Raw genomic sequence first — 23,949 nt, 5'->3', positions numbered from 1 at the left:
TTGGATGCATACCTTATGGAAATAAAGCCATCTTTTTTAATAAGGCAATTTAGGACGATAAATATGTAATCAATATATCAATGCAGTAATTTTTAAGTGGCAAGACAGAAAGTAGCAAAACAGGCGCATCCCACCACACATTGGGACAAAGATCTAGGAAGGTGAACGTATCTTATGTCTAAGGGAGCATAAGTCCAATTTATGTTGCACCATTACTGTTTTTCACTGGTCAGAGGAAGGTGCAATGCTCGAAATGCGTCGCTATTCTTAGTGGCGATATGCTAATGAGTTACAGCCAGTTTGATATGAAGAACTGGCGAAGACAATTATTTCGCCTCAGAAAGCTGGTTGCAATGCTCTACCTATTTACTGCGGTTCTAGAATAAAAGACATCCACACCAGCCTATTGAGAGCACCAGCAAGGCACAAAGGCAGTCTCTTGGAGAAAAAATAATTACGTGGAAGCATCGGACTAGACTAACTAAAAGAAGACGATTTGTCTCTATAGCAACGTCTGTTTATTGGCAGACAATGGAGAAGACAGGCGCATAAGCAACATTTTCTTTGATCACTGTCCATCACAATGCTCCCAGTAAATAAGCAAAGCATCAAATCAAACATCTAAATTCACTATCCACTTCACATGTGGCTTGGTAAGCTCAAATTGCAAATTTGTACATCACCAAAATTAACAGATTGTGAGCAAGCTGATGCATCTGTCAAGTTTGTTAAACACTCCTCAGTGTAGAGGCAAGTCTTTTGGCAAAAACAATATAATTCCAATTGTGATCCACAACAATAAATCTCTAGAAGTACACCCAGCTGGAGGTGCAAATTTATACAGAAACAAAACTTTGCTTTAATTTAATTTTGCAGCTTAATGATATTATAATATTCTACCTTGAATCTCTCTTGATGGTGTGAAATAGACAAGAAAACAGGTTCTATCAATCTGAATAAATCTTATTACAGATAGATCACGTAGTGTGATATGTACCGTCCAAGCTTATGAAAACTGCAGGGATGGTGCCAAGGGTAGGATCTAAATACTAGTTAAACCCTTTAACATATATACTATAATACCTTTTTTCTGTGCACAAATAAGTTGCTCTTCTTATGAACATCCAAGGGGGGAAAAAGAAACAGATCAGTGAAGTTTGAAGAAGGGAGGGGGAGAACGAGGTACATTATGACAACACCAATTGGAAAGAAATGCTTAAGTAAAGTCTGCAAAATAGAAAAGAAACAGATTAGGTAAAGAACACCAAAGGGAAAGTATATAATGTAAATTTAAGACTAGGAGTAGAAAATGGTGAAAAGAGTGCCATACTAAAGCTAGGTTAGTGCATTATAGCCAAGAAGATTAAAATGGTGCAGCCATTAGTAACACGTCATATCTATTAGTCTATTGATATTAAAAGCCAATATCTGTGCCACAAAGCAAAGTCACTCACTTCGTACACTAGAGTTTGACCAGTCATTTACACGGCTTCCATCAAACAAAAAACACGACAAATATGCATGCACACAGCACACTGGAAGTGAGCTCCTGTTACTGCATAGCAATTTGAAAAACAAAAATGCTATGAGAGAACACTGTACTTTGTGGTTTGTTACATAGCCATTGCATGTGCTGATGGATAGTGATCGTTATAAAAGGATGGTAAAATAAAGCATGGGGACTGCCAGGCTGCATCATGTGACCATGCATCTTATTCCTTTGTTGAAGTTACTCGTTACCGCAGAGCTAGGTACGGTCACTGCTCGATTTTATGGGACAGACGTCATCCTTCAGTAAAAGAGCGCTAGCTTTACTGGGAGGAAAACTTGTTGGACCAAATGTACCGACATCCCACCAGAAAGTTAAGCAACAGTGCTATGTGTACAGCATATATCTTTGTAAAATTCACAAAGATCCCCGTAAGTTTGCATAGAAGTCAAATTAAATTCTAGAATTCCATACATATTTTGTTTTCCCCAGTGTAATTCACTGTGGACAATCCCGTAGGGCTACAGATCGAGCAAATGCACATTTTATTCCTCTGTAAGGAAACCCCTTCACCTATACCTGCATGCATCATGGGGGTAGTCCCACTTATATTTCTGGCTTCTACAGGCACATTGTTGCATGTTCTGCTATGTGGGAACTATTAAAATATATAATATCCACATATTTACTAACTTGTACGTCTACTTTACAGCAACATCAGAAAACCCTCCAATTCTTTTAGATTTTCCACTGCTTTAAGAAGACTGAGCCTTGAATTATTCACTACTCCTGCTTTCGGAAATCAAGATGTGGCATCTCGAATCACATACTGTTTTCTCGCGCGCATAAACACGAGCCAATAGACCACTGGGCGAAAGGGAAAAACAAAGATGGACGTGTGAATTCATCTTATTCACGAGTGCTTACTCTAGGCTGCAGTCTAGTGCACAACATGTTTTTTAGGGTTGAGCCTGTGAGTGCATGAGTATTGCTTGCAAGACTGTTGCATTCACCAAAGGGCTTGGAGCCTGCCTGTAGCTCACCATTTGTTGGCTTGTGTGGCACTCTTCTTTGCAGCTTTGTTATTCGTCAAGGCACACCTGGCATAATTTCCGTTCCCCTCTGTGGAGCAGGGATCAAGCACTAATTGATTTCAACTTAATTAGCACCTGTCCACTGCTCCCGGCGCGATCAAGGTACTATTTTGTTCTTAGTAACTTCTAGTGCCCCACAAACAGAAGGCTTGTGACTGGCAAAAACGTGCCCAGCAGGACAAACAAAATTGCAAAGTTCTATTATTTAAAGCTAACTTTCTTTTATTTTGCCTAGTCATCCTTTCTCAGTTTCCACTCATGTTTTCTGTTGTTTTTTGTTCGTGGGAGCTGTTGTCAAAAGATGACAATTAACTTGTTCGAAATATGCAAGAACAATTGCATTGCAAATGCTTTCAGGGTTAGGCCTGCGAGAGCATGCGCTAGTGCATGTGTCTCGCTTACAAGACTGTTGTCTTCACTAAAAGGCTTGGAGCCCACACGTGGCTTACCATTTGTTGCTTTGCGTGGCACTGTTCTTTGCAGACTTGTTATTCATCAATGCATGCCTGGAATCATTTCCGTTCCACTCTGAGAAGCAGGGATTAAGCACTTATTGATTTCAACTTAATTAGTGCCTATCTACTGCTCCCAATGTGATCGAGGTACTAGTTTGTTCTTTTTAACTTCTAGTGCCTCGCAAACAGAAGGCTTGTGGCTGGCAAAAACGTGCCCAGAAGGACAAACAAAATTGCAAAGTTTTATTTTTTAAAGCTAACGTTCTTTTATTTTGCCAAGTTGTCTTTGCTCATTTTCCAATCATGTTTTGTTTTGTTTGTGGGCGCTGGTGTCAAAAGATGGCAATTAACTTGTTCGACATACGCAGACATATTGCATTGCAAATGCTCGTCTCACTGTTCCATTACACCGTTACTAGGCCTGGGCCTAAGGCATATCACAGTAGGTAGCGAGCTTCACTGCCCTTTATTGACATGAGTGGTGTTGTCAATGGCGATGTGATGAGATGTCAATTATGCCATTTTTTATTTGTAAATATGCATCTACTTTTTATATGAGCATAATAACTGCTTTTGGACGAGGGGCGTTATGGTTATGATGCTCACCATAATTGAAAATTAGCACATTTTAACTTTGTACTAAACTTCCACTGAAGTGTTTAAAACTCAACTGGCAAATCTAGTCAACGCCGTTTCCTCACCCCTCACACTGCGAGTACCCAAGAGGCCTCATAGAAAAAAACAATGTATTCTGCATCAATTTAAAAAAAAAATCAACCGGGGAGAGACAGACTTGTGATCTCCCCTTCAAATCCTTTTTCATATTTCACGGTAAGAGCTTAAGTTTAAATTCAAACAATACTTTTGATTAAAACGGCATTTACAATTAATTTTAACACACCGAACTGTAATATTCATTCATTGGGTGGGGGAGGTACAGGAGATTGGGAATATTTCTTTGCAAATACTGCCTTACCTCTGCTTGGCACAGTCACATTTTAGAGCCCTGTCATGAACAAAGTTCATTATTGCTTTCGTTGGAGATTCAGCTGTGCCTAATAGTGAAGCTGTATCGAGCACTTTGACAGATGAAGATTGAAAAATCATAGTGCATTTTAAAAAGGACCTATGGCTCTACTTGCATGTATTTATAATTGACATTTATTTAAAGACAAAATATCTTCCACATTGAGCCAAGAAGGTAGCACCGGGCAATCACAGGCATATCAGTAACTGCAGAGAATGAACGCTCCATAATTCTATATGTTCTACAATTACTGAGGTCCAGTGAATGTGCACAGCTTTCCTTCCAAATCTAGACATGTCTCTGTTCAGTCGGCGGCAAGATCCTGAAGAGCTAACAGCTGATGGATTTCTATAAATGAAGACAGACATTCAAGTGGAAGACATTCCGCTTTTCATTACTTCATTAGATGATAAGTGGAATGAGAAAACAAAGCATCCATTAATGAACCCCTGGACTGGCCAGGCTGGCTAGTAGCCAGCGCTCTGACAATTTTCAATAATCCTTTAAGTTACTCAGTACAGATTTCTCTCTCTCCTAGAAAATTCTGAAGCCTCGCCTGGCTGAATGATTAGATCTGGCAAACTGTGGTGGAAAAGAGCATTTTATGCAGCTGTATCGAAGGTTTAAGATCTAGGATTTACTTTCACTAAAGCACCCTGTGTTTTCGAACTTTTAAGAATTTTTATTAGGCCTTGAGAAACTGACTTATGAGATGGTTGGAAAGCTACATGGGTCCTATCATCAGCTTTAGCAGAATTGTTTTCAGATCTGATTTATGACGAGTTTTAAAAATCCTCATTTCTAATAGATCAGTCATACTGTTCACACTGCTAGGATTGAGCATTAATGAACTAACATCATCTAGATATTCTGGTTATGGGAAAGGCTTTTCGCCTACCAATAAACAGGTTATGGTGAATTCATTAATAGCCTTGCTCATTTATCAATTACTGCTTTTAGACAATACTTTTACGAAAGATCACTGTACGTGGATAACATCAGTTCTGTAGTCTATCTTTACATTTCTAGAGGACCCAAAAACATGTTTTCCAGCTAGGTTTTCTTATTAAGCATAAAATCATTTGGGGGAACGTGAACCCTAAAGAGGAGGGTGACAGACATGCGAGCTAACATTTAGAGTTACAATGCAGCTAGTTTTGAGGTTCTGCCTACTGGCTCTCTGAGAGCTAAAGGGCGTTTATTAATGGTGGTATACACCATATTATGAGATATGCAGCCCAGTCCCTGGTGTTATGCTTTGCAATGTTTTCTTTAAAACCAACAGCACGCGATCCTAATTATTGATAAACTACAAAACTGCACATAGGATAACAGCATCCTTAGAAAATATATGATGCCATACTAGAGGCTGGTCTAAACTGCTCTGTTACAACGAAGAACCATAGTTCTGAAATCACTAACAGTTAAGGAACAGCAGCATATGACAAGTGATTTTAAGGTAAGGGGCATACACGGAATACAAGGCAACAGGGCAAACTATCTCATCGTTTGTACACCCAACAGCACCTTTCTGTCAAAAAGTGAAATATATCGAAAATACTTTTTAAGATAACACTAACATTAAGACAGAATGAAGGCTTAAACTCAATAAAAATAAATAAGTAACTGACAATCACTGGAAAATCGAGCAAGGAAGGATAAGATTATCACCTAACAACTCTGAAAGTTTAAATAGAGCCCTGAACTGTAGTAAAAGTGAAAGTAGGACAGCCAGAAACAAACGTTCGATTCAAATATCAAGGTGCAATGTCCGAAATGTATATCCCATGGCATCACATGAGGTGCAGAACAGGCATGGATGTCATGGATTACTAGGATTAATGACATGTGAAAATACATTCATATCAAGAATAGAACGTATTTTGGTTTGTGCCTCTCGCCTCTTTTTAAAAAGGGCAATAATCCACTATTTAGATCTCCTCATGGTAGGTTCATTTTACAACTTACAAGCACCCTTTCTGTACGATTTCACAACTATGAATTAACAATCTTTACAGTTTTACAAAGTGTGATTTAATATAGTTCATGTTCTTTTTTCGACAAACTCTTTTTAACCACATATACTCCAAGGTGTCTTAATTAGTCTCCCTTGTAGAATGACTAATATTTGCTTGTAAGAAAACGCCCCGCTCTGCTCTCCCTATGCAATAAGCATCCACAAATTCTCGGCCATTCCTGCTCTTCCTTGCTGCTATCCCCTACTCTATTTCATATTCACCCCGCATCTTTTCTAGTCGACAACTGCAATTAGTGTGATGCTATTTTTCAATGTGTTATTTGTTCCAATTGTGGTTTTTATTTACTGTGCATATCAGCGTTACACTACATTTTAGAGCACATCTGGTTGGATGTGGTGAGGAAAAAGGGTGGCTCGGCCTCTTAAGGTAAACAACTGCCATTTTCATATTAAGGTGAACCATTCTAGAATTTTACATATCCTTCACGGTCCTTAGCAGTGTCATGTTTCACTTAATTTCTTTAGAGTACTCAAAGCATTAAAAATAGCTGCTTTCAATAAACTGATGATGTTACACGATATTGCCAGTAAAACCACTGGTCACGAGTCATGCCACGTAGGTTAAATCCGTGCAGTCGTTAAGGTGAACCATTAGGGTTAAATTCGTTGTGTCCTTTAGAATGAGAATTTCATAGCTTGTTTATTTAACAACATGTGTATCCCTATGTTGAATGTATCCTGGCCAAATCACTACTTATAGACATCTGAAAAGAGGCGGATGAATGATATGACGATCGTGCTCTACAAAGGTATGATTTTATTTTACTTTGCACACGGTTTGGTCACCAATGCAACTATGAAAGCTATGTTATCCTGATGGTTTGTTTAAGGTCCCTGCTAATAAGACGTAATACTATGCTAGCCAACGACTGTAGCCAAAAGCAGAGAGGGAAACTGCAACTGGTAAGACTGACGTGGTGGCTCTGCAAGGGAGAAGCAAGGAGACCAAGGGAAACGCTTTGTAGGAGCTGGAATAATACAAGGCTTAGTTCTAATATGAGCGTCACAGAGATAGCAATACAAATGTGGAGTCTGGAGGAGTTTGAATATTGCGGCCCACACTGGTTGCTTTTTCACATATTTCGAGAGCCAAAGTTGTATAGTGCAGGTCTTGAAGCACAGTAGCAATTACATTTTTTCGAGAAGTTGGGAAACCTTCACTTTTGGCAAATTTGTGTCGACCTCCAACAAGGCTGCCTCTATATAAAGCCAATGTACTTAGCAGCTGACTGTAAACGTTCGAAAGAATTTGGAGATTTGAAAAGAGTTGATATTTTCTTAAATTTCTGTCTCCCAAGAATGCCTAACGCAGGGGTCTGCAAACTGTGGTATGAGAGATACTTCTGAGCAATGTAAATCATCTAGCGCCACTAACACACAATAACTGCTTCAATAGTTACAACCTCATCCTCCAATTGTTATTTTCATTATCGTCACGCACGTTGACCCCGAATAATGGTGTTAGCGCATGTGTTACTCTTTCCTTCTTCCCCAGCCCGGTGCACAAAGTGCGACTGGAAGAACAGGGCCTGCTTTGTGACCAATTAGCAGGCAGCCTTGCTGGATTGCGTATGGGTGTTTCATGCTATGTGCGTAAATCACTTCCTGAGTGTCGTTCAAGGGGCTTTATAATTTCTGCCCTCACAAAACTTTTGATAACTCGTGCGCCTCCGTACAGAGTGTTGTAAACTCCCTAGACAGAGTAAATCAACAATAACTCTCTCACCATGCACTGCTTTTTACCCATTCATATTACATCACTTATATAACGTTAAACCAAAGCATTCATCACAAGACTCATGCCATCTCATATGATATTTAGAGGAACACTGTGCATGGGAGAGGGCAGAGTTATGGTTTATTTTCTCAGTCTAGGGAGTTCACAACACTGTACGGAGTTGTGCAGGTTATAGAAAGTTTGGAGTGGAAATTGTAACTAAGTTTTAACTAGAAATTTAGAATTCCCAATGTTTGTGTAGATTGCTTGTTCTGTATCCAAAATTATTAATAGAATTTTCCTAACTAAGGTCTGTGTAGTTTACGTTCTTTTGGTATACAAATAATAAATTATGTTTTCCTAACAACAACTTAACTTCAAACTTTGGTTTTATCGTTGAATTTGTATTTTCTTTTATTTTTGAAAAACTGGTTCCTAATCATGTTATGATATTAATTTTACAATGAAACGGGTAGAGTGGAGAGGGGTAGAGTGGAGTGAGGGGAAGAGTGGAGTGGGGCATAGAGTGAAGTGGGGTAAAAGTGAAGTGGGGTAAAAGTGAAGTGGGGTGTACAGCAGTGGCGTGAAGTGGCACAGAGTAGAGTCTAGTGGAGTACATTGGAGAGAGTGGCATACAGTCGCATAGTTTAGAGTGTCGTAGTGTAGAAGGGCACAGAGTGGAATGGTGTGGGGTAGAGACGTGTAGAGGAGAGTGGGTTAAAGTGAAGTGGTGTCGAGCAAGGTGGCGTCGGGTAGAGTGGGTGTAAAGTAGTATAGAGAGGGGTAAAGTGATGTACAGTGATGTGGCACAGAGTAGAGCGGCGCAGAGTGTCATGGTGTACAATGGGTTGTGAGATTTTTTTAGACTGACGTAGTGCCAAAAAGGTTGAAATAATTTATTATAAAATTTGGCAGGAATATAGATTTTGGTGTGGAAAGGGTACTTCTTGGTATTTTATATAAATGGTACAGTAGTTTTAAAGTTACAGGGCCCCAAAACTTACTGATATATTGGGAAGTGGTATATCGCGGTATGGCAATACCAAAGACACAAAACACAATACGATTGGTTAATGACAGCCCTTACAAAATTAAAAGGCAGCCATAATGTTTAGACAACATGTTTGTTCTGGGGTTTAATGTGAAATCTAGTTTGGTAGTGTGCTTTATTTGTATAGGAACACATGAGGCACTTCAGGAAACTCTGTAAAGGTAGGCAAAATTATTTGTACTGTTTTATATGTTTTAAAAAAAAAGTTTATGGAGTATCTCACTACTTTTGCAAAAGTATCAAGAAAGTACCTATGATAAATACATGGGGCAGAGTGGAGTGAGGTAGAGTGGAGTTGCGTATAGTGTTGTGATTTAGAGTGGAATGCTGAGAGTGAAGTGGGGTAGAGTGGCGTAGAGTATAGTGAAGTAGGTTGGAATTTATTAGGGTATAATGAAGTGGGTAAATTGGGGTAAAGTAGTGTAAAGCGGTGTAGACTGAAGTGGGGTAGAGTGAAGTGGAATAGTGGTGTGGACTGGAGTACAGTAGAGTGAAGTGGGGGTGGATTGGCGGAGTGGCAGAATATAGTGGCATCAGGTGTGGCTAACAGTAGAGTGGGGCTCTTGGAAATTGGAATGCTGGCTGGCGGAGGTGAACCCCTACTCAAGCAGAAGCCACAATTTCTGTCAAGGTGAAGTTGCAAGCAAACCCAAAATTGGCCTGTGCTCAAGCCTCTGGTAGCTTGGTACAAAAGCGGTCAGGCTTAACTCTGAAGTAAAGTGTAAATTATTTGACACCAAAACAACAAAAGTCCAATCAGCAGAACTGGAGATATGCAATTTTAATAACTTCAGGTAAAAAAAGAGCTTAAACACACAAAGTGCCACTTGCGGCTAGCTGGTTATGCAAGACCGGGTGAAAATCACAAGTGCGAGACGCATACAGGGACCAGGTTAGTCCCGCTGAAAGAATTACCTTCAAAGTCCGGCATGAAGGGTTCTGTTCACAGTGGAAGCGGGTGCGAGGAGCTGAGAGAGTGTCCTGGATACTCAGGGTTTTCATACCGATTATCACAGCCTCAGGCAAGTTTTAATGGCTTTTTCTGGGGCATTTTTGAATATTATCTTAATAAGTCTGACTTCGTGTTTGTTAAAGTTTCTATGATTTTGTTTTGTTGGTGTTTTCATTTTTTCAATATGATGAGTTTAGTACCCTAAAGGTTAGTGGGTTTGTGGGCAGTCTAGTCGAAATTCTATTTTTTATTATTTGACAGGAATCAATCTAATATTGGCCTTATCTGGGTTGTATAAACAAACCGGGAGAATCTTAGTTTTTGAAAGGTATTTCACACTTCTCTGGACACATTATCTTACTTTATTCTGAGGCTGTAATGAACTTCAGTAAGATACTGAATAAGTTTATCGAGACATATACCCTCAATAAAAACCTGCAAAGGTAGATGAATAAATGGATCACGGGGATCTTTGTGAAATTAAAAGGGGTATTAAGACGGAAACTAAACTAGTGGCAGAAATATCAGATACATAAAAATCGAAAACACTCTAAAATATCATTGTTGAAGAAAAGAAAACACCCTGCAAATACAGAAAGTGCCCAGAACGTAAAGGAAATATTCAGAAATCTTGATAAACTGGCACAATCTAAAGAATAAAGATTTCCAATATTACAGAAGAATTTTGTAATGCGACACAAAAAATTTCAATAATAAATCTGAGATATCAGAAATATTAGAAGCAGGACGGACAGGGGCAGAGAAGCCAGTAAGTGAAAGCAGCATAAATCATCCTCAGTTGAATAGAGAGAGGCAAGTTCTTACTTAAGTTAACATAGGTCAACAGAATTCAATTTATAGAAGCTCTAAACACCAGTGCCTGTCTGCGACATCCGTACACTTTAAAACTGGCAAACATTATATTAATGAGTTTTATAGTTCACAGATACCAAATTACCCATGCCACACGTGGGATAAAACCTATATATAAATATATATACATACATATATATATATATATATAGACATATATATATATATATGTGTATATATTATTATTTACATAATTGTATTCAATTTGAAAGGCCTTGGTTAACGTCTGCCTTAAAAAGGACTGGATGACCGCCTCCCACACATAAAAGATTGCAAAAATCCTACGTTCAGAGGTAACATCCTGGTTCCTGCTTAAATTATTTGAGAAGGTAGAGGCCATGCAGTTACAAACAGATACAGAAGAGCTTAATTGTATAAACAGTGGCAATCATATTTTAGGCTAAACAGAGGGGTGGAAATGGACCAAATGGATGCTCAGATATAAATCCTAAATATCCTAGATAACAGGGATATGACTCTCAGCTTGGTGTTTGATTTGTTGCCAATCTCAACAGTCTGGACAACAAAACTTAGAAGGGTTTATGCAAGTGTCGGATGGAGTGGAAAAATGGGGCAGAAAATGGTACACATCATTTATTACAATATGCAAGATAAGATTTGCATGACAGAAAATCTGAGGGATCTCTCAAGACTCCGGTCTACCTCTAGACTACTAAACATTTATGTTAAATGTCTACTTCACCTCATTGCCTTAAAAACTAAATTACACAAAGCTGTGGAAGAACACACAAGCAGCATTTAGGCTCCCAGAGCACCCAAAGGTTTTTCATATTGAGATAGCAGCAACTGTTGGATGAACCCAAGAATGGATGGATTAGAGATTCCTTGGGGAATAGTAATACATGGGTCACAGTAGTGTTTTTATATTAAAAATGATGTTCCAAGACAGGATCCCCACATAAAAGTGTGTATGTTTCTGTGAACATTGGAGACAAAGTGTACCACTTGTGCTGGCAATCTATCTTACTGCAGCCTTGAGAAAAGCACAGAGTGAAAGAAATGTCTTGTTTAAGAATGCAGTGCTGACCTAGGCGAAGAACAGCTAGATATAGCTAATAAAACATGGCCTCAAATATGGCTAATATTAAAATAATATAACAAAGCTAAAATAAAACATATCTAGATTAAAGGACACAGCAGCAGACCTGGCTTGCTAAAATAATGTGTATAAAACTATAGCTAAAACGGACACACAACAAAAGGAAAAATTAAACCATTATTGGAAGAAAACCACAGACCATGAATGCAAAGATTAGTATAACGCTCTAAACACTGGCACCAGAAGTACCAATACAGGGAATCTACAAGTGCTAAAGCGCGTCAATACAGACACTCAATATCCTGTACCTTGCAAAAGCTGCGCTGATTGCTAGAGCGAATAATGATCACATTTATAGCCATAACCACTGTTCACAAAGCAGTATGTAGAATGGCATTCTGAATACCTGAAAGTAAGACCCATGTCTCTAACCAGGAAAGAATTTATGGCTACGAGAAAAATAAGATCAAGAGCATATGAAGGAGCATCTCAAATTGGCAACTAAAACATAGAACAGCCTCCCAGATAAGCTACCTAAAAGCCCTAGCATATTCACTTTATTAAAAAAAATAAAAAAAAAGGTATCAAAACGCACATGACTAGAGGTTGGTGACGATGACCAGAGCTTGGACGCATACGATTATTAAGAAGTTTACAAATCTTTGCTGAAGTTGCTTGTGTCGTCAGTTTAGCATGGGAATAATATTTCACAATGATTACAGTGACAAAAGGATATAAAATATTGTAGGTTAAAGCCACCAACCTATTGTGAAAGGACACGCACTACGATACAGTCCAGTACTTGGGAGATGGTTAACACTAAGTGGAATTGAAAATTTCCCACATGCTCACAAAATGCAGCTGTAGCACTTGAAATGGTCACCACGCTGCACACAAATGTAAAACTGACTGTAGATATAGGGTGGGAAGATTAGCTACCCTGATGGTTCCTAAAGGATAAAAACTGACCCTTCTGAGAGACTTAAAGAGCTTAGTGAGAACGCTTCTCCCACCCCCCCCTCCACTGTTCAAAGTGAGCTATAGACACGGGTCAAGAAAAAATGATAGCTTCAAATTATGAAACAAATAAAAGGTAACTGTATATTTTGTATAAGACTAAAATAAAGCTTCAATTAAAATTTATGTGTAAATAACTTTAAAAAACTGATAAATCAAATCCATGATGGCAAAAAACATAAGTTAGCAGTCATCAAATGCTGATGTTTAGGAGATTTGGTGTTGCACAACCATGCCTCTGAAAACAATGAAGTGGGGAAGTGACTGCAGGAATCCAATGCCATTCATGGACTGAGTTAGGAGGTAAGGGTAATCAAACTAGAACTTTCACACTCAGGCCTCGAAAAATCACAAAAATGTTACTAGACCTGCAGGTCTATTAACATGAATAATCTACTTGACCTAGCTGTAATGTACTTGACCAGTAAACCGGTCTCAAATTGTGTGACCCCAGGCAAATATTTAGTTTTATAGAGATGCCTTTTCTTTAATATCACATAAAAGAGCGCCTCCAAATATGTGAGTTCACCATTTCTGCTGTACAAAATTTTTTTTGTTTTGTTTAATGTACTAACCATATCCTCCATGCTTAATAAGATCAAGCCCACATATATGGGTACACGTGACCCCTGGCTTGCCTCTTAGTTCACTAATAACATTGTCAAGGGCAGGAATATTTCCCAGTTCTTGTTTAACAACTCACTCCTAATAAATACATAACTGAAGCATGATGTGGCAGTGAACTGTAGTTTCCAGGCAGCACATTTTCCATTTAAAAAACCACAGACTCTCCCCTAACATGCACTTTTACTGCTAAAACTATATAATGCATAAACAATGTTTCAGCAAAACTTTTTAACATTTGCACATCCCCAAGTGTTCTGATTTATTTTCACCCTATAAATATCTTTTTTTCACCACACAGAATTTAAAAAACGTCCCTTCATAACTACTGAAATGTATTTTGAAATGTTTGTACAGTTCATTTATTATCTATTTCAATGTTGTGTTAGAAAAAAAAGTATGAAATTTAACAGCCTTTCATTTTACACACAGTTCACTTTACAAAATCATCTAACTTTACAGTCAGAGATGGAACAGTAAAGGTGGGAAGACAAACTGACTTTTGACCTCTGTCTGAACGCGGAGCAAATGTGACAAGATGAAAGCAAGAACTAATGACATCTTTATATTCATTTATTTTCTGAGCGAGCAGAATACCTGGAATTTGTCAACTTGCCCGAAAAGGGGAGTAGACCCTAAAAATAGCTCACCCTGATTAAATATGACTTGCCATAGCAAGTAGATTTTTTTTATGCCTGACACTACTTTAATTGCGACCTGCAGTTTAGGGTTGACATGTCAGCATTTCCCACCTTTAAGCTTAATACCTATATAGCTCCTAGCTTAAATGTCCTGATAATCACCCTGATCTGTTTTTGAAAGTTAACATAGATAGCTTGCACTGGACAAACTTTTCATAGACCAATAAAATGATCAGCGTAACAGTTTATTTAATTAACCCCCACATGCAGTTCAAACCAACCACATAGAACTAGAGCCGATGAGCACCGCCTATTCTGAAATTACCAATGCTTTAGACTTATTCATTTAATTAACTTGGGGTGCATAATATTAAAGTAGATTTTACAGATCTAAAGACAAAATGTTTAAAATTGAATCCTACATGGCAGTTTTCTTTTCCTTTTTACTTTAATTCACATGTAGAAGCTGGTACAGTAAGTAGGCAAAAAGACTGCCTTGTTATCAGTGTGTTTGTGGACAATGTCTGTAGGGTAAATTAGTACTTACATTAACTAAGATCATAGTGGCAGGGATAATCAAAATGATCAAAGCTAAATAAAAGGCTGTACGAAGTCTTGGATAATTTTAGAAACACTGGAAGCTTCTCTCTTAGAACAGAACTCTCCTACTAGGTTCCGACAATACTAGTTTTGCTTTTTTGTGTTGCTAAGTAAGCCCACACAAAACGTTTGACAAGTGTTTGTTAAAGGGGCAAGTATTTCATGTTTGGAACTCTTTGTCCAAATTAAATACATAAATAAATTATATATATATATATATATATATATATATGCATATATATATATATATATATATGGAAAATGTCACTTACCCAGTGTACATCTGTTCGTTGCATGAGACACTGCAGATTCACATGCTTTGCACATCCCGCCATCTAGTGATGGGCTCGGAGTGTTACAAGTTGTTTTTCTTTGAAGAAGTCTTTTCGAGTCACGAGATCGAGGGACTCCTCCCCTTTCGGCTCCATTGCGCATGGGCGTCGACTCCATCTTAGATTGTTTTCCCCACAGAGGGTGAGGTAGGAGTTGTGTATATAGTAATAGTGCCCATGCAATGGAGTAAATATGTATGTACATAATGTGGTTTAAAGCGATATATTTACAAATTTACAAATGTTCAAGATCAACTTAAAACGGCTACAGGCTCCCGGGGAGGCGGACGGGCACATGTGAATCTGCAGCGTCTCATGCCACGAACAGATGTACACTGGGTAAGTGACATTTTCTGTTCGATGGCATGTGTAGCTGCAGATACACATGCTTTGCATAGACTAGTAAGCAGTTATCTCCCCAAAAGCGGTGGCTCAGCCTGTAGGAGTTGAAGTTGTTTGAAATAAAGTTTGTAGTACTGCTTGTCCTACTGTGACTTGTGTTGTTAACACATCCACGCAGTAATGCTTGGTAAACGTATGAGGCGTAGACCATGTGGCTGCCTTACATATTTCAGTCATTGGAATGTTTCCTAGAAAGGCCATGGTAGCACCTTTCTTTCTAGTTGAGTGTGCCTTTGGTGTTATAGGCAGTTCTCATTTTGCTTTGAGATAACAGGTTTGAATGCATTTAACTATCCATCTGGCAATGCCTTGTTTGGATATTGGATTCCCTGTATGAGGTTTTTGGAAAGCAATGAACAGTTGTTTTGTTTTTCGAATTTGTTTTGTTCTGTCAATGTAGTACATTAATGCTCTTTTGATGTCTAATGTATGTAGTGCTCTTTCAGCTACAGAATCTGGTTCTGGAAAGAACACTGGTAGTTCTACTGTTTGATTTAAGTGAAACGTGATATGACTTTTGGTAAGAACTTATTCGTAAAACTACTTTATGCTTGTGTATCTGAATAAAGGGTTCTTGTATGGTAAATGCTTGTATTTCACTTACTCCTCAGAGATGTGATGGCAATTAGAAATGCTACTTTCCATGTTAAATATTGTATCTCACATGAGTGCATGGGTTCAAACAGTGGACCCATGAGCCGTGTTAAGACAATGTTGAGGTTCCACGAAGGAACTGGTGGTGTTCTTGGTGGGATAATTCTTTTCAGGCCCTCCATAAAAGCCTTTATGACTGGGATCCTAAATAGTGAAGTTGAGTACGTAATTTGCAGATAAGCTGAAATTGCGGTGAGATGTATTTTAATGGATGAAAAAGCTAGCTTTGATTTTTGCAAGTGCAATAGGTAGCTGACGATGTCTTTAGCAGATGCGTGTAAGGGTTGAATTTATTATGGCAGTAATAAACAAATCTTTTCCACCTATTTGCATAGCAATGTCTTGTGGTTGGTTTTCTAGCTTGTTTTATAACCTCCATACATTCCTGTGTAAGGTCTAGATGTCCGAATTCTAAGACTTCAGGAGCCAAATTGCTAGATTCAGCAATGCTGGATTTGGGTGTCTGATCTGTTGTTTGTGTTGAGTTAACAGATCTGGTCTGTTTGGTAGTTTGACATGAGGCACTACTGAGAGGTCTAGTAGTGTTGTGTACCAAGGTTGTCTTGCCCAAGTTGGTGCTATTAGTATGAGTTTGAGTTTGTTTTGACTCAATTTGTTTACTAGATACGGAAGGAGTGGGAGAGGGTGAAAAGCGTATGCAAATATCCCTGACCAACTCATCCATAACGCATTGCCCTGAGACTGATCCTGTGGGTACCTGGATGCAAAGTTTTGGCATTTTGCGTTTTCTTTTGTTGCAAATAGGTCTATTTGTGGTGTTCCCCATCTTTGGAAGTACGTGTTTAGTATTTGGGGTTGAATCTCCCATTCGTGGATCTGTTGGTGATCCCGAGAGAGATTGTCTGCTAGCTGGTTCTGAATACCTGGAATGAACTGTGCTATTAGGCGAATGTGGTTGTGAATCGCCCAATGCCATATTTTCTGTGCCAGGAGACACAACTGTGTTGAGTGTGTTCCTCCCTGTTTGTTCAGATAATACATTGTTGTCATGTTGTCTGTTTTGACAAGAATGTGTTTGTGGATTATTATAGGTTGAAATGCTTTCAGCGCTAGAAATACTGCCAGTAGTTCTAAGTGATTTATGTGAAACTGTCTCTGTTGAGTGTCCCATTGTCCCTGGATGTTGTGTTGGTTGAGGTGTGCTCCCCACCCTATCATGGAGGCATCCGTTGTTATTACGTATTGAGGCACTGGGTCTTGAAAAGGCCGCCCTTTGTTTAAATTTATAGTATTCCACCCTTGAAGCGAGGTGTATGTTTGGCGGTCTATCAACACTAGATCTTGAAGTTGACCCTGTGCCTGTGACCATTGTGATGCTAGGCACTGTTGTAAGGGTCGCATGTGCAATCTTGCGTTTGGGACAATGGCTATGCATGAGGATATCATGCCTAGTAGTTTCATCACTATCTTGACTTGTATCTTTTGTTTTGGGTGCATGGCCTGTATTACATTGTGAAATGCCTGTACCCTTTTTGGACTTGGAGTGGCAATCCCTTTTGTTGTGTTGATTGTCGCTCCTAAGTATTGTTGTATTTGACACGGCTGAAGGTGTGACTTGTTGTAGTTGAGTGAGAAACCTAGTTTGTGAAGGGTTTCTATGACGTACTTTGTGTGTTGTGAGCACCGTTCCTGCGTGTTGGTTTTTATTAACCAATCGTCTAGGTACAGGAACACATGTATTTGCTGTCTTCTGATATGAGCAGCCACTACTGCCAAGCATTTTGTAAAAACTCTTGCCGCAGTTGTTATCCCGAATGGCAACACTTTGAATTGGTAATGTACCCCTTGGAATACAAACCTTAAGTACTTTCTGTGTGAAGGATGTATCGGTATATGGAAGTATGCATCCTTTAGGTCTAGTGTTGTCATGTAGTCTTGTTGTTTGAGCAATGGGATTACGTCCTGCAGTGTCACCATGTGAAAGTGATCTGATTTGATGTAGATATTTAATGTTCTGATATCTAATATAGGTTTAGAGTTTTGTCTTTTTTGGGTATGAGAAAGTACAGTGAGTAAACTCCTCTTCCTTTCTGATGCATTGTTAATAACTCTATTGCATCTTTTTGCAACAACGCTTTGACCTCCAGTTGTAGAAGATCCATGTGTTGTTTTGACATGTTGTGTTTTTTCGGTGGGACATTTGGAGGGAATTCTAGAAATTCTATGCAATAACCATGCTGGATAATGGCTAGTACCCACGTGTCTGTTGTTATTTCTTCCCAGTTTTTGTAGAACTTGGTTAGTCTCCCCCCCCACTGGTGTTGTGTTGGGGATGTGTGACATCAAAGTCACTGTTTATTTTGTGGAGTTTTGGGACTTTGGAACTTCCCTCTACTCTTTGGGAACTGTCCCCCTCTATATTGTCCCCGAAAACGTCCCCGCTGGTATTGGCTCTGATAAGTGGCCCTTATTTGTGAGGTTGTGGGTTCTGTGCTTTGTCCTCGAAACCCCCCTCGAAACTGTGATTTCCGAAATGTGCCTCTGCTCTGTGGGGAGTAGAGTGCGCCCATGGCTTTGGCCGTATCCGTGTCCTTTTTAAGTTTTTCGATAGCAGTGTCCACCTCCGGCCCAAACAACTGCTGTCCATTAAATGGCATATTCAGCACGGCTTGTTGTATTTCCGGCTTGAATCCAGATGTATGCAGCCATGCATGTCTCCGTATTGTTACTGCTGTATTTACAGTCCTAGCAGCTGTGTCTGCTGCATCCATTGCTGACCGTATCTGATTGTTCGAGGTACTCTGTCCTTCCTCCACCACTTGTTGTGCTCTCTTTTGGAACTCTTTGGGCAAATGTTCTATAAAATGTTGCATTTCATCCCAATGAGCCCTATCATATCTCGCCAACAGGGCCTGTGAGTTGGCAATGCGCCACTGGTTGGCTGCTTGTGCCGCCACTCTTTTCCCCGCTACGTCAAACTTACGACTCTCCTTGTCTGGAGGTGGTGCATCTCCTGAGGTGTGCAAATTTGCTCTCTTGCGTGCTGCCCCTACCACAACGGAGTCTGGTGTTAACTGTTGTGTGATGTACACAGGGTCTGTTGGTGGCGGTTTATATTTTTTCTCCACCCTTGGAGTAATGACCCTTCCTTTGACAGGCTCCTCAAACACTTGTTTGGAGTGTTTTAGCATTCCAGGTAGCATGGGTAGGCTCTGGTACTGGCTATGTGTGGACGAGAGTCTGTTAAATAGAAAGTCGTCTTCAATTGGCTCTGCATGCAGGCTGACATTATGAAACGCCGCTGCTCTTGACACCACCTGTGTGTAGGCGGTACTGTCCTCAGGTGGTGACGGTCTAGCTGGATAACAGTCGGGACTGTTATCTGACACTGGCGCATCATAAAGATCCCACGCGTCTGGATCATCCTGACTCATCCCTGTATGAGTTGGGGACTGCATCATTGGTGGAGTGGCTACCGGTGATGTTTGTGGAGAGCGTTGTGAGATGGTGGCGCGGTTACTTGTCTTGCCACCTTTGCCTGTGGCTGCTTGTCTTTGTCTTGGAAGGCAAGTTTCCGTTTCATTCATATCGGAGGGAAGGTACTGATCTTCCCTGTCTCCTTTTGAATGTGGAGCCTTCTTTGGGTGTAATCTGGCTCCATTGTCTCTAGCTCCTGTCCAAATCTATGTGTTTGCATTTGTGAGGACAGGCCTTGTTCCTCTGTGTAGGAACTTGTTTTCGGTTCCGAGGCCGGATGTTTCGGTACCGAAACTTTTTCCGTTGCTTTTTTCGGTTCCGACGACACTTTTTTGCTCTTCGGCGTAGTGATCTCTCGGTGCCGACTTGTTTCGGTGCCGCTCTCTCGGTGCCGAGATTGCTCTGACCCGGGGTCGAGTCTGCTCTGTGCCGGTATCTCGACCGGAGTCGGATGACTTCGACACATGCATGCCCTTTTTCGGTGCCGATGCTCGGTCACCTATTTTTCAGGTTAAGCCATGACCTGCCGGCGGTGGCGTCCCCTGGGCTTTAGTGGTCTTTGCGTGAGTTTTGTGTATTAACGTCTTACTCGCAGTTTTCGTGTCTGTTCAGGATCGACCTCTTCCGAGTCCGAATCCTCGATGGAGAAGGTCTCCTCTTCTTCCTCCATGTGTTTTTGTCCTGTCGGCACCGACGCCATCTGTAGTCTTCTTGCTCTTCGGTCCCTTAAGGTCTTCCTGGACCGAAACGCTTGACAGGCCTCACAGGTATCCTCCTTGTGTTCTGAAGACAAACACAAATTGCAGACCAGATGCTGATCTGTATAAGGATACTTGTTGTGACATTCGGGGCAGAAGCGGAATGGGGTCCGTTCCATTAGCCTTGAAGACGCACGTGGTCAGGCCGACCAGGCCCCGCCGGGGGATCGAAAAACCCCAAAGGGCCGCCGGAGCTCTTCAAAATTCGGTGTCGATCTGTTGTAACTAACCCGATACCGAATGCAAACAATACCGTCGAATTTTCCGAGATTTTCACTAACTTTCCGAACCGAAACGCGGAGCGAAAAGGAACACGTCCGAACCCGATGGCGGAAAGAAATCAATCTAAGATGGAGTCGACGCCCATGCGCAATGGAGCCGAAAGGGGAGGAGTCCCTCGATCTCGTGACTCGAAAAGACTTCTTCGAAGAAAAACAACTTGTAACACTCAGAGCCCAACACTAGATGGCGGGATGTGCAAAGCATGTGTATCTGCAGCTACACATGCCATCGAACATACATATATATATATATATATATATATATATATATATATATAGAAAATGTCACTTACCCAGTGCTGTGCATTATCCTGCCATCTAGTGTTGGGCTCGGAGTGTTACAAGTTGTTTTTCTTCGAAGAAGTCTTTTCGAGTCACGAGACCGAGGGACTCCTCCCTTTCGGCTCCATTGCGCATTGGCGTCGACTCCATCTTAGATTGTTTTCCCCGCAGAGGGTGAGGTAGGAGTTGTGAATATACTAAACGTGCCCATGCAATGGACTAAGTATGTATGTACATAATGTGTATTAAAATAGTATTTATTTACAAATTTACAATTTTCATTCAACTTATAACGGCTACAGGCTCCCGGGGAGGTGGGAGGGCGCATGTGAATCTGCAGCGTCTCATGCCACGAACAGATGTACACTGGGTGAGTGACATTTTCCGTTCGATGGCATGTGTAGCTGCAGATACACATGCTGTGCATAGACTCATAAGCAGTAATCTCCCCAAAAGCAGTGGCTTAGCCTGTAGGAGTTGAAGTTGTCTGAAATAATGTTCGTAATACAGCCTGTCCTACTGTGGCTTGTTGTGTTGTTAACACATCTACACAGTAATGTTTTGTGAATGTATGAGGCGTAGACCATGTGGCTGCCTTACAAATTTCTGTCACAGATATATATTCCCTAGAAAAGCCATTGTGGCGCCTTTTTTCCTAGTGGAATGCGCCCTTGGTGTAATAGGTAGATCTCTTTTTGCTTTAATATAGCAGGTTTGAATACATTTTACTATCCATCTGGCAATGCCTTGCTTGGATATAGGATTTCCTGCAGGAGGTTTTTGGAAGGCTACAAACAATTGTTTTGTTTTTCGAAACTGTTTTGTTCTGTCAATGTAATACATTAGTGCTCTTTTTATGTCTAACGTATGTAAGGCTCTTTCGGCTACTGAGTCTAGTTGTGGAAAGAAGACTGGGAGCTCCACTGTTTGGTTTAGATGGAATGGTGATATAACTTTTGGTAAGAATTTGGGATTTGTACGGAGAACCACCTTATGTTTATGTATTTGTATAAAGGGTTCCTGTATAGTAAATGCTTGTATTTCACTTACTCTTCTAAGATATGTGATAGCTATTAGGAAGGCTACCTTCCAAGTTAAGTATTGCATTTCACAAGAGTGCATGGGTTCATGAGTCGTGTTAATACAATCTTAAGGTTCCACGAAGGTACTGGTGGTGTTCTCGGGGGTATGATTCTCTTTAATCCCTCCATAAGTGCTTTGATAACTGGGATTCTAAAAAGCGATGTTGAATGTGTAATCTGTAGATAGGCAGATATTGCTGTGAGATGTATTTTAATAGAAGAGAATGCTAGTTTAGACTTTCGTAAGTGTAATAAGTAACTTACAATGTTCTTTGCGGAAGCATGTAGTGGTTGAATTTGATTATTGTGGCAGTAGAAAACAAATCTTTTCCACTTGTTTGCATAACAATGTCTTGTAATAGGTTTCCTAGTTTGTTTAATGACCTCCATACATTCTTGTGTAAGGTCTAAGTGTCCAAATTCTAAGACTTCAGGAGCCAGATTGCTAGATTGAGTGATGCTGGATTCGGGTGTCTGATCTGTTGTTTGTGTTGAGTTAACAGGTCTGGCCTGTTTGGTAATTTGACGTGAGGTACTACTGATAGGTCCAGCAGTGTTGTGTACAACGGTTGGCGAGCCCAGGTTGGTGCTATGAGTATTAGTTTGAGTCTGTTTTGACTCAGTTTGTTTACCAGATAAGGAATGAGTTGGAGAGGGGGAAAAGCGTAAGCAAATATCCCTGACCAACTGATCCATAGCGCATTGCCCTTGGACAGAGGGTGTGGGTACCTGGACGCAAAGTTTTGGCATTTTGCGTTTTCTTTTGTTGCGAATAGGTCTATTTTTGGTGTTCCCTAGCGTAGAAAGTAATCTTGCAGGATCTGGGGATGAATTTCCCATTCGTGTGTTTGTTGGTGATCTCGACTGAGATTGTCGGATAACTGGTTTTGAATGCCTGGGATGTATTGTGCTATTAGGCGAATGTGATTGTGAATTGCCCAATGCCAAATTTTTTGTGCTAAGAGACACAGTTGTGACAAGTGTGTCCCTCCTTGTTTGTTGAGGTAATACATTGTTGTCATGTTGTCTGTTTTGACAAGAATGTGTTTGTGGGCTATCAGTGGTTGAAATGCTTTCAATGCTAGAAACACTGCCAACAGTTCTAAATGATTTATGTGCAGTTGTTTTTGTTGAATGTCCCATTGTCCCTGTATACTGTGCTGGTTGAGGTGTGCTCCCCACCCCATCATGGAAGAATCTGTTGTGATCACGTATTGAGGGACTGGGTCTTGGAATGGCCGCCCTTGATTTAAATTTATAGGGTTCCACCATTGAAGCGAGAAGTGTGTCTGGCGGTCTATCAACACTAGATCTTGGAGTTGACCCTGTGCTTGTGTCCATTGTTTTGCTAGGCACTGTTGTAAGGGCCGCATGTGTAGTCTTGCTTTTGGGACGATGGCTATGCATGAAGACATCATGCCTAGAAGTTTCATTACAAACTTCACCTGGTAGTGCTGGTTTGGCTGCATGTTTAATGCTATATTCTGGAACGCTTGTACCCTTTGCGGACTTGGAGTGGCAATCACCTTTTGTGTGTTGAGTGTTGCTCACAAGTATTGTTGTATCTGGGATGGTTGTAGATGTGATTTTTTGGTAATTTATAGAAAACCCTAGTTTGTGTAGAGTTTCTATAACGTATTGTGTGTGAAGAAGACACTGTTGCTGAGTGCTGGTTTTTATTAACCAATCGTCTAAGTATGGGAATACGTGCATGTGCTGTCTCCTTATATGAGCGGCTACTACTGCAAGGCATTTTGTGAATACCCTTGGGGCTGTTATCCCGAACGGTAACACCTTGAATTGGTAATGCACACCCTGGATTACAAACCTTAAGTATTTCCTGTGAGAAGGATGTATGGGTATGTGGAAATATGCATCCTTGAGATCTAACGTTGACATGTAGTCCTGTTTTTGGAGCAAGGGAATCACGTCTTGAAGTGTTACCATGTGGAAGTGATCTGATTTGATGTAGAGATTTAGCGTTCTGAGGTCTAATATGGGTCTCAATGTTTTGTCTTCCTTTGGAATTAGGAAATATAGGGAGTAGACACCTGTTCCTTTTTGATGGTTGGGTACTAGTTC

General features: G+C 40.3%; 1 protein-coding gene across 10 annotated transcripts in view; it reads right to left on the bottom strand.

Annotated features, from left to right (window-relative positions):
- PPP3CA (protein phosphatase 3 catalytic subunit alpha) overlaps nucleotides 1-23,949 on the bottom strand; it is a 608,768-nt gene that overhangs the window by 42,585 nt on the left and 542,234 nt on the right. For 4 of the 10 annotated variants that reach the window (XM_069230221.1, XM_069230219.1, XM_069230215.1 and 1 more), the window contains exon 11: nucleotides 1,084-1,113. The exons of the other annotated variants lie outside the window; for them this stretch is intronic. In XM_069230221.1, coding sequence (XP_069086322.1) covers nucleotides 1,084-1,113 — 30 coding nt within the window. The remainder of the gene's footprint in view (nucleotides 1-1,083; nucleotides 1,114-23,949) is intronic. 10 annotated transcript variants of the gene reach the window in all.

This window comes from Pleurodeles waltl, chromosome 1_1 (assembly GCF_031143425.1).
Source record: "Pleurodeles waltl isolate 20211129_DDA chromosome 1_1, aPleWal1.hap1.20221129, whole genome shotgun sequence".
Classification (NCBI taxonomy): Eukaryota; Metazoa; Chordata; class Amphibia; order Caudata; family Salamandridae; genus Pleurodeles; species Pleurodeles waltl.
The sequence above is the reverse complement of the archived record's forward strand: the minus strand, read 5'-3'. Positions and strand labels throughout refer to the sequence as shown.